Below are 15,979 nucleotides of genomic sequence, written 5' to 3' on the forward strand. Positions count from 1 at the left end.
CAGGACTGGAGCGATTCATATTGGAGATCGGATATTGGCTATTAATAATGTGAGTCTCAAGGGAAAACCGCTGAGTGAGGCCATTCACTTACTGCAGATGGCCGGAGAGACGGTGACCCTCAAGATAAAGAAGCAAGCAGAGAGTGAGTGGGCCCACCAACACTGGCCAATCGGGCTACCAGCTATGGGGCAAAGGTGCCGCAAAACACGGGAAAAGGGGCAGGGATCGCGCAGGAGAAGGACAGAGGCCAAAGAAGTAAAAGGCACGAAGGAGTCACTGATATCTGCTTTTGGATTTCAGGGACGCATTCTCAGAAGCTCTCCGACGGGGTAAATGAAGGGAGTGACCCCGAAGACGATCTCACCGACTCTCAGAAGACTGGCAAGTTATCCGAGATCTACTCTACTACCATCCCCAGCGTGGACAGCGCTCTGGAATCTTGGGACGGGTCCGGTATTGATACGGGATATGGAAGCCATGGTGAGAAAACGCAACCCCCCCCAGGGTTATACTAGGGTATGAGAGCAGTCATAGAGCAGAGCCCCCCATGCTGGACCCCTTATGACTGTGATCCATCGCTTGCTTTGCAGTTTCCTCCTCATTGCTCCCACTACCTGGGGCCCCGGGCTGATCCTGTCCGCTTGCTTCTTACAGGTAACTATATGCATCAGGCCGTGGGAATCACGTTACATCCTCACGAGTGGAGAACGGCACGGCAGAAGATGAACACGCCACCAGCCGAGCATAGAAAGAGTTACCCCTTCCTGGATGGCAGCTTCAATGAGGAGTGGGACAAGCCAGCTCGGTATGTGGCTGGATGAGTAAGATTCCTGCTGGTCCGTCCTGTCCGTGTGATGCTAACAATTATATTCAGTGACAACCACCAATAATAGCAAGTTCTAGTGCTAGGAGTTATCAGCCAGCGCTCTGAAGACCCTGAATCGCTGTGTATTGTACCTGCAGCTTCGTTCTACTCTGCTTGTGCAAGCAACCTTCATCCTGAGCTTGCTGGTTCATGCACAGAAGAGCAGCAGAGTTGGGACATCTTAAGAGAAAGGAAACCAAAATCACATTTACTAAGCTGTTTATTCCACATTTTCCCTCAAACCGCAAAACAAAAAGATGTAAATTGTTAAAAAAAAAACAGCAATTTTTCTCTGCATCCCCCAAAATCCAAATGTAGGTGTGACTTACAACAGATTAATACTAAAGCCTGAAAATTGCTCAAGTTTAGGTACAAATGTGCACCTTACAGAGGAGAAACAAATGTAGCAAACCCTCAGCTCGGGAATAAGATTCATGCTGCCCCATTTTTTCCATTAAAATATAGGACACCTAATTAAATTAATGGGGTCTGTTTGACACCAATGGGGTCCATCATGTGACACAGATCCTGCTGTCATTCTTCACCTGGCCTCGCTAATATCCTCAGCGCGGTGTGTGCCAGCACACCTGAGTATATCTGAAGGGGGCTGGCTGGTGTTTTCCATAGCTAAGAGCCAACCACCTCACCTGTGTATACATCCTTCACACAATAGTGGAACTGCTCAGATGTGAACCTTCTGAACCAGGGACCGGAGCACAGACCCTGTGATAATAGATTAGTAAATTGTACAAATAATGATATGAGGTTTAAAAAACCCCTCGCTAGCCCCTTTAATTTTATAGGTTTCTCAAATTTGTGTGCTGCCCTTTGACAAAGCAGAAAATTGAAATTGATAGGAAGTTGAAATGTAGAAACTTTTAGAAAGTTCTGTAACTTTTCTGATGTGCAGCTGTGATGATTGTGGACACTGTCTCTGAATTTCTGGTCCCACTAACCTCCCCCCACCCATTCACCATCATGGCCCCCCGTTACACCTGCTCGTATTTTGTGTACCTGGAGGAGCGTCTCCTGTCATCATTTTCTCACCGCGTCTCTGTTCTCCTCTCTGTGTTTTCTCTCTTTCTCTTCCCAGGTGTTCAATGTCTCAGCTCTGAGCCCCTCATCCTCCTCCTGTGTACTAACAACTCCTGGGGGGCTCCTGTTTTGCTATTTTCGTTTATCTCACGCCCATCCTCCATATTGTCCGTTCCATTGTTTGCACCCGTCTGTTTCCACCTGCATGTCCTCCTCACCTCCAGCTTCCGCCTCATCTCCCCTTGCTCCTCCTTCCATCGGGGAATGATCTGGTGAGTGCATTGAGTTGTCGGGCTGTGCTCATGATTTGCACACTTGGTGTCAGGAGACCTGAGTGTGAGCCACAATGCTGCTCCGAAGATGCTGCTGAAGACTCACCATGTTTGGTTCAACAGATACCCCAGCCAGCCCAACGGCCTAGAGAGCGAGCATGATGATAGCTTCTGGAGAGTGTTCGGGGAAGCCCTGGAAGACCTGGAAACATGCGGACAGTCTGAACTCCTCAGAGAGATCGAGGTAATGGGTCTTAATAGGATTATCACAATTCAAGGAGCATTCGCCGTTCTGCTGGATCACTGTTAGCTCTCAGGCTCACAACTTGCTGCAGGATATTTTATGAAGTGGTCTTTAATCTGACGCAAAAATGTGCAGCTCTGGCAGTGACTGAAGTGAAAGACTGCTTTACTTCTATTAAAAGAAACATTTTTTGCAAACGTTAGGATGCTCTCATGCTTTAAAGCCGTGATAGTGAAAGCTTTCCACAGACTCCATTGCTTTCAGGGGTCACCCACTAATCTGCTTCCTTACTCAGGCTTCCATCATGACCGGCAGTGTCCAAAGTATTGGGCTTGATGGCAGCAAACTTCTCCTAGAAAACTCCAGTCAAAGTAGCGGCTTCCTGCATCGGAAAGGAGGTTCCCACCACTCCAAAAACAGCCCCAAAAAAGAGAAGCTCAACCAGGACCCCAAAATCCTAAAAGATGACGGTCAAGACATGTCCACAGCTGCTGCAGAACTGCTGAAGGTGACGAGACCAAAGAATATAGTGACAAGTATAATAATATAATTGTCCCTTGTCTGGGGTTCCATATGTAATATGGCAACTACAGAAGCTGAGATCTAGGCTGCTGTATGCACAGTCCTGGCACAGAAGGACCCGTGTAGCTGTTCTCTCCTGTATCAGGACTCTGCAAACAGCAGCCTATATCTCATCTTCTTAGACCAATTTGAGGCATCAGAAGATGTCCCCATGACCACGATGATGAACTGTACCCATCTGTCCCTGCAGGTGACGGTCATGAAGGATTTGGAAACGGATGATTTTGGCTTCAGTGTCTCAGACGGGCTTCTGGAGAAAGGTGTTTATGTCAACATGATCCGGCCCGGGGGTCCGGCAGATAGGAGTGGTCTACAGTCCTGCGACAGGATATTACAGGTGAATGTAGCTGCCAATCATACTCCAAAATTCGCATCATGTGACGGCACAAGCTTATTACGAGTTGGCTGTAAATGATCCAGTTTGCTAAATATTCTAAAGGGTTATCATCCGAGGCCTCCTGCGTCACAAGCGGGCGGTGCCGATGACCACTGTGCACGCGTCTCGGCAGATGTGCGGATTTCTGCATTAGGCCTGTTTCACACTTCCGTTTTTTCAAATCCGTCAAAATCCGTTGTTTTCCGTAAAAAAACGGATCCGCCATTTTTTGCAGGATCCGTTTTTTTTGTCCCATAGACTTCCATTACGGTTACCGCGGATCCGTCAAAAAAACGGATCCGTTTTTAAAAAAACGGATCCGTTGGCATCAGTTTCCGTCAAAAAAACGGAAACGGATCCGTTTGGCGGACACAAAAACGGAAGTGTGAAACAGGCCTTATTGGTGCCTCTCCTCTCCACTGCAGGCGCCAAAGAAAATGGTCACACAGCAAAATTCCTTTAATCCGGCATTAATGAGACCTGACAGCCAAAGTTCCACATATTCTGGATTATCTTATAAAATTTACTACTAGAGATGAAAAACCTTCACTAAATCCTCCCAAATAAATTTTCCATAAAATACCCCTCATTACTGTGATATTCAAAATTAATTAAAGCAATTAATATATTTGATTCAATAAGCCAATGATCGGAAAGTATGCCGGGGAGCAATGTACGAAGTGTTACATCAGTAGAGGCATAGTCCTAGAATAATTCCCTATCCATAGGATATGAGATAAATCATGACTCGCTGAGGTCTGATGGCCGGGATTCCCGGAGATCCCAAGAACAAAGCTCTGCAGCCCTGTGTTGAACGGAGCGTAGATGCGCATGCTCGACCTCCGCTCCGAACATGGTCTACGGCACTGACGTAAATAGTCGAGAATATTCACCTTTGCACCATTCAGGACGGCGTTGCTGAGCGGACAGCACAGGTTCCAGAGCTTTGTTCTTGGTATTGCTGAGGGCCCCGGAGGTCAGACCCCAAGCGATCACTGAGGTACCTCCTATGGATGGGCCATTACTTATTTCGGGAATAATCCATTAATCTATGTAACGGTTTTATAATTATCTCCTAAAGTGCTGCAACTTTCTAATTTGTTTCAATCTGCCACCATTTTAAATATACCTGCTTGCTGTCAATGGTAAACATACTACCCAAAGCCATTTTCCTTACAAAAGGAATGGGCAACACTCCAGTAAATATACTGTATAAAGATCAAGAAGTTTGTTTAACTTGAGAGATACAAAACAATCACTTTATTTCAACAAATTTCAAAATACAAATATTGAAAATAGAATTAAGAGGTGCCTCAACCCCAAAATACAGACTAAAGGAGGTCAGCTGAAGCAGTGTGCATTAATACCCAGGCAAATATACATGCCTGACAACATGTGTCCTGTCCATCAATTTGCACAGGTTTCAAAATTGAACAAATATGCAATTAAAATACATAGGCGACTCTCAGCATCAGGGACATAGTCAGCAAAGTATGATGTTTGCCATGACACAGCTGGGTGAGATCCAGACCATCACATGACGTGAATGAGCCACCCTCAGACCTTCCCCATCCATTCTCATTGGCTGCTAGATACTAGAATTCCAACCAAGCCCACCTTAGGTAGAAGCACAAGCAAAACACGCGTCGGGGTCAGGAGGGTCAGCGTGCTACTCATCTCATTCCCGAAGCAGTACAAACCCGGTAATATGTGCATGGTGCCGGCTACTTCAACTCTAGTGCAAATATTGGGAATAGGAGTACACTGTCAACAATTGTTATCATTGTGATTCATTCCTAGACACTGCTCTACCAGCAGAATCTTTTTTCTCTGCACTTGCACTTTAACATTGCATGCTACCACATTGTCTATTTGGCCTCAGGTACATTTATTGTTTAGGTATACGCTTCCCTGTCTAGCTATATGGTAGTGTGGATCATTGTGAGGAGGGGAATGTTTTTCCCTGGACATCATACTTTGCTGACTATGTCCCTGATGCTGAGAGTCGCCTATGTATTTTAATTGCATATTTGTTCAATTTTGAAACCTGTGCAAATTGATGGACAGGACACATGTTGTCAGGCATGTATATTTGCCAGTGTATTAATGCACACTGCTTCAGCTGACCTCCTTTTTGTGTGTTTTAATTGTGGTTTGCGGCACCTCTTAATTCTATTTTCAATATTTGCATTTTAAAATTTGTTGAAATAAAGTGAGGCTGCGTTCACACGTCGCGTTTTTTTCGTGGCGGTTTTTAACGCATGATTTTGCCGCGAAAACGCAAAAAAACAGCATCCCATGCAATCCTTTGGGATTCTGCAATGCTGTGCTAATGCTGTGGATTTTCCCGCTGCGGAATCGCATCGCGGAAAAATCCGCAGCATGCTCATTATTTTGCGGAATCGCGGCAATTCAACCCACATAGGAATGTATTGTTTTGCTTACTTTGGGCTGTGCCCACCATGCGAAAAGTAAGCAGAACATTTGCGGATGGTACCCACGGTCCGGAGGAGAGGAGACTGTCCTCCGGGCTCTGGGTACCATATCCCTGTAAAAAATAGAATTAAAATAAAAAAATCGGGTTATATTCACCTTCCGACGTCCTGCGCAGCATCCCCAGGCTTCAGCGATACACGCGGCAAGTCCCGTTCCCAGTGATGCATTGCAATAATGACCTTTGCTGACGTCGCTGTCTTGCGTTGCTGTAGCGGTCTCGTGAGACCGTGACGTCATCAAAGGTCATTGCCGCAATGCATCACTGGGAACGGGCCCTGCCGGAGCATCGTGGAGGCCTGAGGACGCTGCGAGGGACATCAGAAGGTGAATATAACCCGATTTTTTTAATTTTTTTAAATTATTTTTAACATTTAGATCTTTTTACTACTGATGCCGCATAGGCAGCCTCAATAGTAAAAAGTTGGTCACACTCGTCAAACACTATGAACAGGTTGGTCACACTCGTCAAACAATCAGTTCTCCAAGAGATGCTACAGATCGCTTGGAAAGCGCTAGCATTCTGCAAGCTAATTACGCTTGCAAATCGCTAGTTTTTCCGCGGGAAAATCACGGGAATTTAAAATGCGATTTTCCCGCGGAATGGAATTCCGGAATTCTCGCGGTAACTTCCGCATGAGTTCCGCTATGTGTGAACCCAGCCTGATTGTGTTTTATCTCTCAAGTTACAAACATTTCTTGATCTGTATGCAGTATATTTACGCCAGGATCAGTATGTTTATTCTGCTTGCTGTCAATGTATAGCAGCATGTGCCTTTCCATCCAGAATCAACCGATTGTTAGAAGAGAGCACATATATAATTGCAGCAATCCAGGCACCTGTGTCATTTAGACATGAGGACAAGTTTTCCACCAAGCACAGATCCTGAAAATGGTGGAAAATTGATTTAATTAAAAAGTTGAAGAATGTTTCATCAAATGGGTAACTTAATGCAAATGTGGGAATGCTTAAGAAAACCACAAAATACTAGAATGGGGGTCCCAAGCAGCCCCCTGTTCTTTCTTTTCATGAAGATGGTGATGAAAGTGGGTACATGCAAGTTAATAAAATCCGCCCTGTGTCTCCTGATTCAGGTGAACCACGTGCGCACACGAGATTTTGACTGTTGCCTGGCCGTGCCTCTGCTGTCTGACGCTGGGGACAGGTTAGACCTAGTCATCACCCGGAAGTCTGTGTCTGCTGGAATCCGGGAGGAGACCCTTAAACACCCCTCAAGTCTAGAATCTAAGACGAGCACAAAGACCCTCTGAGGAGCCAGAAATGACTTTCCTGTACCCCTCAACCTAGAAGAAGCGGCCGATCCGAGCACATGGTGGCCAGTGGCGACTTCCTGAGCACATTGCTGTGGTCACATCCATATTTTTATCCCATTTTGCTATTTCCTTGATGTATTCGCTAGGATTTCGGCGTAACTGTCCTCGTGGTTGGAGATTCATCCCTCTCTCGGTGCTATCAGTTTTACTTTGACTCTATACCTCATAGTTATAAGAATCTTCTCCTGTCGCGTCCTCGTGGCGAGATCCCAGAATTCCAGAAACCATTTTCCTTGCGGTTTGTACAATGTGGGTGATGCTGAGATATTAGTTAACACCCCCCCCCCCGTCCCTCATCACGTTTCTAATATTTTGATCACTGACGCACTTTATACGCTCCTCGCCCCATATGATTTTTTAAGTGATTTTGCACACCACACAAAAGGGCACAAAATAGATTAGATGCTTCTGTAATCATGACTACTGTAAAGATGGCCGCCCTCACACTAGACAGCAATCATGGCTGACGTAAAGATAGCCGCCCTCACACCAGATAGCAACCATGGCTGCTCAAAAAATAGCCGCCTTCACAATAGTGTCTCCCCTCACACTGCACATCAATCATGGCTGCTGTAAAGATGGCCGCCCTCACAATTACATCCCTCCTCACACTGGACATCAATCATGGCTGCTGTAAAGATGGCCGCCCTCACAATTACATCCTTCCTCACGCTGCACATCAATCATGGCTGCTGTAAAGATGGCCGCCCTCACAATTACATCCCTCCTCACACTGGACATCAATCATGGCTGCTGTAAAGATGGCCGCCCTCACAATTACATCCCTCCTCACACTGGACATCAATCATGGCTGCTGTAAAGATGGCCGCCCTCACAATTACATCCTTCCTCACGCTGCACATCAATCATGGCTGCTGTAAAGATGGCCGCCCTCACAATTACATCCCTCCTCACACTGGACATCAATCATGGCTGCTGTAAAGATGGCCGCCCTCACGATTACATCCCTCCTCACACTGGACATCAATCATGGCTGCTGTAAAGATGGCCGCCCTCACAATTACATCCCTCCTCACACTGGACATCAATCATGGCTGCTGTAAAGATGGCCGCCCTCACAATTACATCCCTCCTCACACTGGACATCAATCATGGCTGCTGTAAAGATGGCTGCCCTCACAATTACATCCCTCCTTACACTGGACATCAATCATGGCTGCTGTAAAGATGGCCGCCCTCACAATTACATCCCTCCTCACGCTGGACAGCAATCATGGCTGCTGTAAAGATGGCCGCCCTCACAATTACATCCTTCCTCACGCTGCACATCAATCATGACTGCTGTAAAGATGGCCGACCTCACAATTACATCCCTCCTCACGCTGCACATCAATCATGGCTGCTGTAAAGATGGCCGCCCTCACAATTACATCCCTCCTCACGCTGCACATCAATCATGGCTGCTGTAAAGATGGCCGCCCTCACAATTACATCCCTCCTTACACTGGACAGCAATCATGGCTGCTGTAAAGATGGCCGCCCTCACAATTACATCCCTCCTTACGCTGGACAGCAATCATGGCTGCTGTAAAGATGGCTGCCCTCACAATTACATCCCTCCTCACGCTGAACAGCAATCATGGCTGCTGTAAAGATGGCCGCCCTCACAATTACATCCCTCCTTACACTGGACAGCAATCATGGCTGCTGTAAAGATGGCCGCCCTCACAATTACATCCCTCCTCACACTGCACATCAATCATGGCTGCTGTAAAGATGGCCGCCCTCACAATTACATTCCTCCTCACGCTGGACAGCATCATGGCTGCTGTAAAGATGGCCGCCCTCACAATTACATCCCTCCTCACGCTGCACATCAATCATGGCTGCTGTAAAGATGGCCGACCTCACAATTACATCCCTCCTCACGCTGGACAGCAATCATGGCTGCTGTAAAGATGGCCGCCCTCACAATTACATCCCTCCTCACGCTGCACATCAATCATGGCTGCTGTAAAGATGGCCGCCCTCACAATTACATCCCTCCTTACACTGGACAGCAATCATGGCTGCTGTAAAGATGGCCGCCCTCACAATTACATCCCTCCTTACGCTGGACAGCAATCATGGCTGCTGTAAAGATGGCTGCCCTCACAATTACATCCCTCCTCACGCTGAACAGCAATCATGGCTGCTGTAAAGATGGCCGCCCTCACAATTACATCCCTCCTTACACTGGACAGCAATCATGGCTGCTGTAAAGATGGCCGCCCTCACAATTACATCCCTCCTCACACTGCACATCAATCATGGCTGCTGTAAAGATGGCCGCCCTCACAATTACATTCCTCCTCACGCTGGACAGCATCATGGCTGCTGTAAAGATGGCCGCCCTCACAATTACATCCCTCCTCACGCTGCACATCAATCATGGCTGCTGTAAAGATGGCCGACCTCACAATTACATCCCTCCTCACGCTGGACAGCAATCATAGCTGCTGTAAAGATGGCCGCCCTCACAATTACATCCCTCCTCACGCTGCACATCAATCATGGCTGCTGTAAAGATGGCTGCCCTCACAATTACATCCCTCCTCACGCTGCACATCAATCATGGCTGCTGTAAAGATGGCCGCCCTCACAATTACATCCCTCCTCACACTGGACAGCATCATAGCTGCTGTAAAGCTGGCCGCCCTCACAATTACATCCCTCCTCACGCTGGACAGCATCATGGCTGCTGTAAAGATGGCTGCCCTCACAATTACATCCCTCCTCACGCTGCACATCAATCATAGCTGCTGTAAAGATGGCCGCCCTCACAATTACATCCCTCCTCACGCTGGACAGCATCATGGCTGCTGTAAAGATGGCCGCCCTCACAATTACATCCCTCCTCACGCTGGACAGCATCATGGCTGCTGTAAAGATGGCCGCCCTCACAATTACATCCCTCCTCATGCTGGACAGCATCATGGCTGCTGTAAAGATGGCCGCCCTCACAATTACATCCCTCCTCATGCTGGACAGCATCATGGCTGCTGTAAAGATGGCCGCCCTCACAATTACATCCCTCCTCATGCTGGACAGCATCATGGCTGCTGTAAAGATGGCCGCCCTCACAATTACATCCCTCCTCATGCTGGACAGCATCATGGCTGCTGTAAAGATGGCCGCCCTCACACTGGCACTTACACACTACAGCTCCCAGCAGGAGTTGCAATCATGTCACGGTCATTTCATTTTTTTTCCTTATAGTTCCAGACCACCGCGCCTTCCGTGTTGCTGGGAGACGGCGCACTTCTTCCATGACTTCAGTATTATAGCACTTTTGTCATTTTTATGTTTCTTTATCCCCAAAATTCCCGACACAACCAATCAGAGCTTGGCTTGTTGATCTAAGACAGAAGCTGTGATTGGTTGCTGCCGGCAACCCCTCTTGTTGATAATGGCGGGCCTCAGCGTGAACCGGAGGGTTTTAATTTCATTTAGCGTCCACACTGCCAGCGACAAAAGAAAAACAGTATTCATAGGTCAGCGTGATTCAGAACGTGGCATGCCGACATTTTAATTATTTGGTTTTTTACTGTGACCGCACTTTGTCAGCACCAGGTCACACGCAGCCTCAGGCCGAGAAAATGGAGGAAATGATTGTGACCGGCGCAAATCTGGGCAGCGAGACGCCGCCCATAGCAGCCAATCAGAGCCCAGCTTTCTGGACCGGTTAGGAAATTAAAAGCTGTGTTCTGATTGGTTGCTAGGGGCACGCCACTAGTTTCTAGGTTAGGCCTAGTTTCTGGAGCAGCCTGTTTACAGGTGATCTGAGGGACGGCAGCCGCCATAGTGACTGACAGAGGAATATTTTCATTAAATTAATTTATGGAAAATGATCAAATTTACATAAAAACGGCTTCCATGATGTCAAGGTCCTGCAAAGAGTGCGGCTTTAGAAATGTTTGCAGTAATACGGCGGCTTCACGGATATTAAGATGGCTGACCTGATGTCAATAGCAGCAGGCCCAAGTGCTGGCTGTATAACTGTGAAATTACAATTCCCAGCATGCCCTGACAGGATGACGATACCAGGGCATGCTGAGGGTTGTAGTTTCCCAAAAGCGGGACTGCCACAATCGGGAGGCCTACAGCTGACAAGATGGCTGCCACCTGCCTGGTCGTTCTCTCCGTCCAGGTAAGTGACCATTTCTGGGTGCACGCCGCCCCCGTACTTTGTGCCATAGCAGGGACTGAAGGTATTTTTATATGCAATATTTGCGGGGTACAGAGCTCCCAATCTATTGGGGTCTTTTTTTAACGATGCATTTAAACCGAAGGCTTTAACGATCGTCTCCCTGTACTCTGTCCTATGCATTTCCAATGAGCGCGCCCCGTTCCCCGCATTACCAGAGGAGTATTTTTATCCATAGGAGTAATAATTGTAAAGTATTTTTCTACAGATTTCAGTATTCTTATGTATTCAGGAAAGCACAATCCGTCGAGATGACAGGAGCCGGAGAACTTTATTTTATTCCTGTTATGGGCACATTGTAAATAGGTTTTTTTTTCATGTTAAATACAGAAAAAAACCTAAGAAAATGGGAATATTGTGGATAAAAAAGGGATTTTTAATAATAAAATATTGAATTTTACCTGCCCGGGCAAACTTATTTTCTTCAAAAAGCTGAATGTCTGCGCGTCCCATAACCTTACACTGTAGTCAAGAACCAGTCTCCAGCTGCTGCAGAACAACAACTCCCAGCATGCTCTCATAGCATTAGGGTGTGAAGGCATGCTGGGAGTTGTAGTCACACAACAGCTGGTTAAGTATCACTGGGCGTATTTCTAACTCTGTCCGAGGCAATCTGTACAAGTTTTATTAATCTGGGTTGTCCGGCAGCGTTCACTTCTGTAGCAGGAGTTGAGCGGCACTGACGATGTCACGTCTGCACATTCAGGCACTAAGCAATGGCATCAGCACGGGAAGTGAACGGTACAGGACAGCCCCTTTAAGACGTTCATGAAATGAAGGCGTATCATTAAGGTACCACTTTATGATGGGGGGTGGTGGCACTGCTGCTTTCCAAGTGATCAGCAGCGCTGGGCCCCCGTCCGCGATTCATGGGTCGTTCCAGCAGTCGGACCATAACCAATCATAAAGGGACGGCAAATGCCAGCGCTACCATCACCACTAGATGGGAAAACCACTTTAATAAGATGTCAGCTTCTCTTCTTATGCGTTGTGCCTTTCCTCTGTGATTCCTCCTGGAATATTACAACCGAGCGTTACCATTCCCATTGTCAACTGGCCAATGTCTGGCTACAGTGTTGTCTTCCTATTAAAAAGAGAATGGTAACACCCAGTTCTGAGAAAAAGTGATCACGTGTTAGGAGTGCACTGAGGCCCGCTCATCTCCCCCATGGATGCGGAGCACAGTAATAACGGCACAGATGAGTCGGGATGTTATTCTGTTTATTATTGAAGTTAATTACAAAAGCCTCTAATGTTACAGGATAAAATGCGGAGTGAAATCAGTGATACAGCAAGGAAAGGCAACTCCTCGCCCGCTGCAGCCGGCCTGCATCGCTGCCAGCGAGGGAGGGGCTAATGCTGGACCTTGGAGGGTCCGTGGGAGAATCGGGAGATTTGGGCTGTGGATGAGATCAGAGACTTTCACACTTTACAAACGTTTTTTTTTTTTTTCTTTACATTTGGCTTCCAGAACATGTAACATGCGGCTTTATTGACCAGTGGAGGCGAATCCCGAGTGTATGGACTGACACTGAGCCGCAGGTGTCGCCGATCCTAGCCTCCCCGGTGTATACAGCAGCGATAGCAAACAAGGGGGGTGGCCGGGGACCCCTCTATGTACAGCACAGCAGGTATATGGGCTTATAGGAATAACTGTTGGAAAAACAACAGATTCTTTCCAAAAGCAGCGCCTCACCCCGTCTACAGGTTTTATGTGGTATTGCAGCTTGGTCCATTCACATGAATGCAGCTGAGCTGCAATTTCAGACCCAAGCAAAGGATTATGGCTGGAAGAATGCAGCCATGGTTTCCTGATCTGAAGACATGTCTAATAAGTGACAGATGGACAAGACTGGAGGGTAAATGGAAACGTCCTGGTACCTGAGGACTAAAAAAAAAAATATTAACAAGGAATTATAATAAGCTAAAAAGGGTGGAATAAAAATCCAATAGGTGGGGTTATGGCACTCTTAGGCGGAGCTATGGTGCATTGTGGGTGTGTCTTCAGTATCGCTTTCTAAATAATGAAATGAATTTGGCATAAATTCTATTCTGGACACAAATCGCATTCAATCAACCTGAAACAAAAAATGAAGGTGCAGAATGTGCAGTGTATAATACCTCCCCCAGCCCTTATTGTACCATAGATAGTCACCCTGGGTCTATAGGTGTGTGACCGCTCCTAAAGCCCCCACTGTTACTTCTGGATGTCACATGATGGGTTATACAATGACAGCACAAGTCCATGGTGAAATGCGGGGCGCCTGGGAGAAGGCCAATATCAATCTCCCCACTAGATGGCGGCAGCGACGCTTCAGTGTCAGGAAATACAGGCAGAGCCCCCACATAAACCCAAGAGGGTCCCGCTGACGCTCCACGGTTCTGTGTTTGGGTTTTACCACTGACATCACTACAATAAAAAAGAATGTCTTCACTGGACGTTCTCATCATTCATTGGGTGGGAGCAAACGTCCACGTCATGAGCCAGAAATGAAGAATTTGTACAAAATACAAGAAACTATCCCAAATTAGAAAATAAGTCTATATAGGAAGAAATGCTTATTTAATAAAACACTGTAGTAACGCAGACAACCTGACGTCTACAGCCACAAATCAGATGTTGGTGTCAGACTGATCTGCGCTCGTGTCGGCCAGCTGCACGATAATTCTTATTAAATAAGCCCGTCCCATTCACTTCTGATCATCATCTTATAGGTTAAATCTTATTTCAAATGCTTTTATACTGTATTATAGCAAGACATTTATTTCAGTCACATCCAGAGCTGCATTCACAATTCTGCTCCCAGAGACTGTCATTGCACTGCCCTGCCACTATATTCTGGGAGGTGAAATTTCTTGTACAAAATTACAGCCAGCAGATGGCAGCAGTGAGAATTGGAGCAATGTGTGACTGTACCTTATATAAATCTCAGTTTATTCATCTTGTAACAATCATATAAAATGGTGTCCAGCCGTGACCCTGCTCTCTACATCGCTTTGTAGAACTGTAGGCAACGTACATGTCTTCAGCTGCTGGAAAGCTTTAGGCGGAGTACATTTATGGCACACATCCGGAAACAAGTCAGCATGCGGTGGCTAATGGCTGCAATTTCTCGCACCAAATCGAGATCTAGCCTTCAGGTTCTGGGCCATTGGCCACCGCACGTGCACATGGTACTGGATGCTTGCAGCAGCTTTAGTGTGGACAGACCACCTTGGGCTTTATTCAGACATCCTAATTTTTCAGCTACGAAAACGGTCTGTTTTTTTCATCAGTGTTTGGTCAATGCAAATTAAACAATGGTGATGTAAAGGGACAATTTTCTTCATACGTGAAAATCGCTAAAGCTTCTACTGGAAATGTTAATCACGGACTGTGCGTAGATTGTACTGATGGCGTCCGCGTGCCATCACTGGTTTTCATGGACCTATCGACTTGTATGGGTAATTCTGGTCCACGACTGATAAAAAAAATGTGCGATTGCATGATAATTTTGCAGACACAAAGTCTGCAAAGAAAAAAAAGAGTGTGAATAGCATCAGACTTTACTGGGTACCTGTGAAAATCACAGAGCACTTTACATTCAACGTTAATGTCGTCTGTGGCCATAAATCAGCCGAGAAGAGCTCAGAATAAGAGCTAAAGAGACCACATTACAGTTGAATCTGCAGGAAAACAAAAGGCCAAACTGTGCAAAATTTGGGTTTATTACAATTACAAAACTGATTTTAGCTGAAAATATATGCATTTAAGTTGTAAAAAAAAAGAAGAAATTGCCCTGAAAGGTGGCCAACCCCTTTAATGCAGCCATCACTCCCCTCTCAATTGTGAACTGCCAATGTGGCATTAACAGATGTCTGCCAGTCTCATGCACCTGATGGGATGTGTGCACCAGACCCACAAAGCGTCCGCTGACCCCACAGGAGCAGTGCCCCCTTCTTTCGAAAATGCAGAAGTGGATAGGAATGGATGGCCCCTTTAAGTGTACACTGCACCTGCGCCTTTCCTGCAGTTGGAGCAGAGCAGCCTGTGGAAGCATTGGTAGGCTGTCGCCTCTTCATAATAACTGGAGGTAGATACAAGCGATAAATCATCATTAAAAAGTATATAAAAATGTTTAAAATCTGATGATATGAGTCTGTCTCTGCATAGAGAGATCAGGGGCTCACTACAAAGTTTTACAAAATACGCATTAGCGCACACATATTATACAACGTTCTCTACGAGAGCCGACGAATCAGAATTCTAGTGCAAACAGAGATCTCCATAAACCTGAATCTAGGGAGAGGGTTAGTAAACCTCCGGATCGAGTGTGTCGCTCGCCTGAGCGCGGATGGACAATGGGTCACATCATGGTCTCCACGATGACGTGTGTGGGCTTCATGTGACCTCCGTCTGGACAGAAAGGTGCAGACCCCTCCGATTCCTGGGCCCAGCGATTAATCTCTCTCGGGGCGGTCACCAACTTAATCCTCTGAAAACAAAAATAATAATCATCTTTATTTTTATATAGCGCTAACATATTCTGCAGCACTTTACAGTACAAAGAATTTAGCCACAAACATTTA

General features: G+C 46.5%; 2 protein-coding genes across 8 annotated transcripts in view; one reads left to right on the forward strand and one right to left on the reverse strand.

Annotated features, from left to right (window-relative positions):
• Positions 1-11,810, forward strand: part of GRIP2 (glutamate receptor interacting protein 2) — a 280,364-nt gene extending 268,554 nt beyond the window's left edge. For 6 of the 7 annotated variants that reach the window (XM_073574993.1, XM_073574994.1, XM_073574991.1 and 3 more), the window contains 7 exons: positions 4-143; positions 302-481; positions 656-806; positions 2,297-2,417; positions 2,713-2,925; positions 3,190-3,336; positions 6,964-11,810. In XM_073574993.1, coding sequence (XP_073431094.1) covers positions 4-143; positions 302-481; positions 656-806; positions 2,297-2,417; positions 2,713-2,925; positions 3,190-3,336; positions 6,964-7,140 — 1,129 coding nt within the window. In that variant the 3' untranslated portion in view covers positions 7,141-11,810. Of the gene's footprint in view, positions 1-3; positions 144-301; positions 482-655; positions 807-1,959; positions 2,174-2,296; positions 2,418-2,712; positions 2,926-3,189; positions 3,337-6,963 lie in introns of those variants that run through there. The other variant, XR_012232067.1, reaches the window with a different exon arrangement.
• An 804-nt stretch (positions 11,811-12,614) lies between these two features.
• The window catches only part of SLC6A6 (solute carrier family 6 member 6), a 39,560-nt gene continuing 36,195 nt past the window's right edge, over positions 12,615-15,979 (reverse strand). The window contains exon 14 of the mRNA XM_073574997.1: positions 12,615-15,885. Within this exon, the coding sequence (XP_073431098.1) occupies positions 15,757-15,885 (129 nt within the window). The 3' untranslated portion in view covers positions 12,615-15,756. The remainder of the gene's footprint in view (positions 15,886-15,979) is intronic.

This window comes from Dendrobates tinctorius, unplaced genomic scaffold (assembly GCF_039654945.1).
Source record: "Dendrobates tinctorius isolate UK_male_01 unplaced genomic scaffold, ASM3965494v1 ptg000041l, whole genome shotgun sequence".
Classification (NCBI taxonomy): Eukaryota; Metazoa; Chordata; class Amphibia; order Anura; family Dendrobatidae; genus Dendrobates; species Dendrobates tinctorius.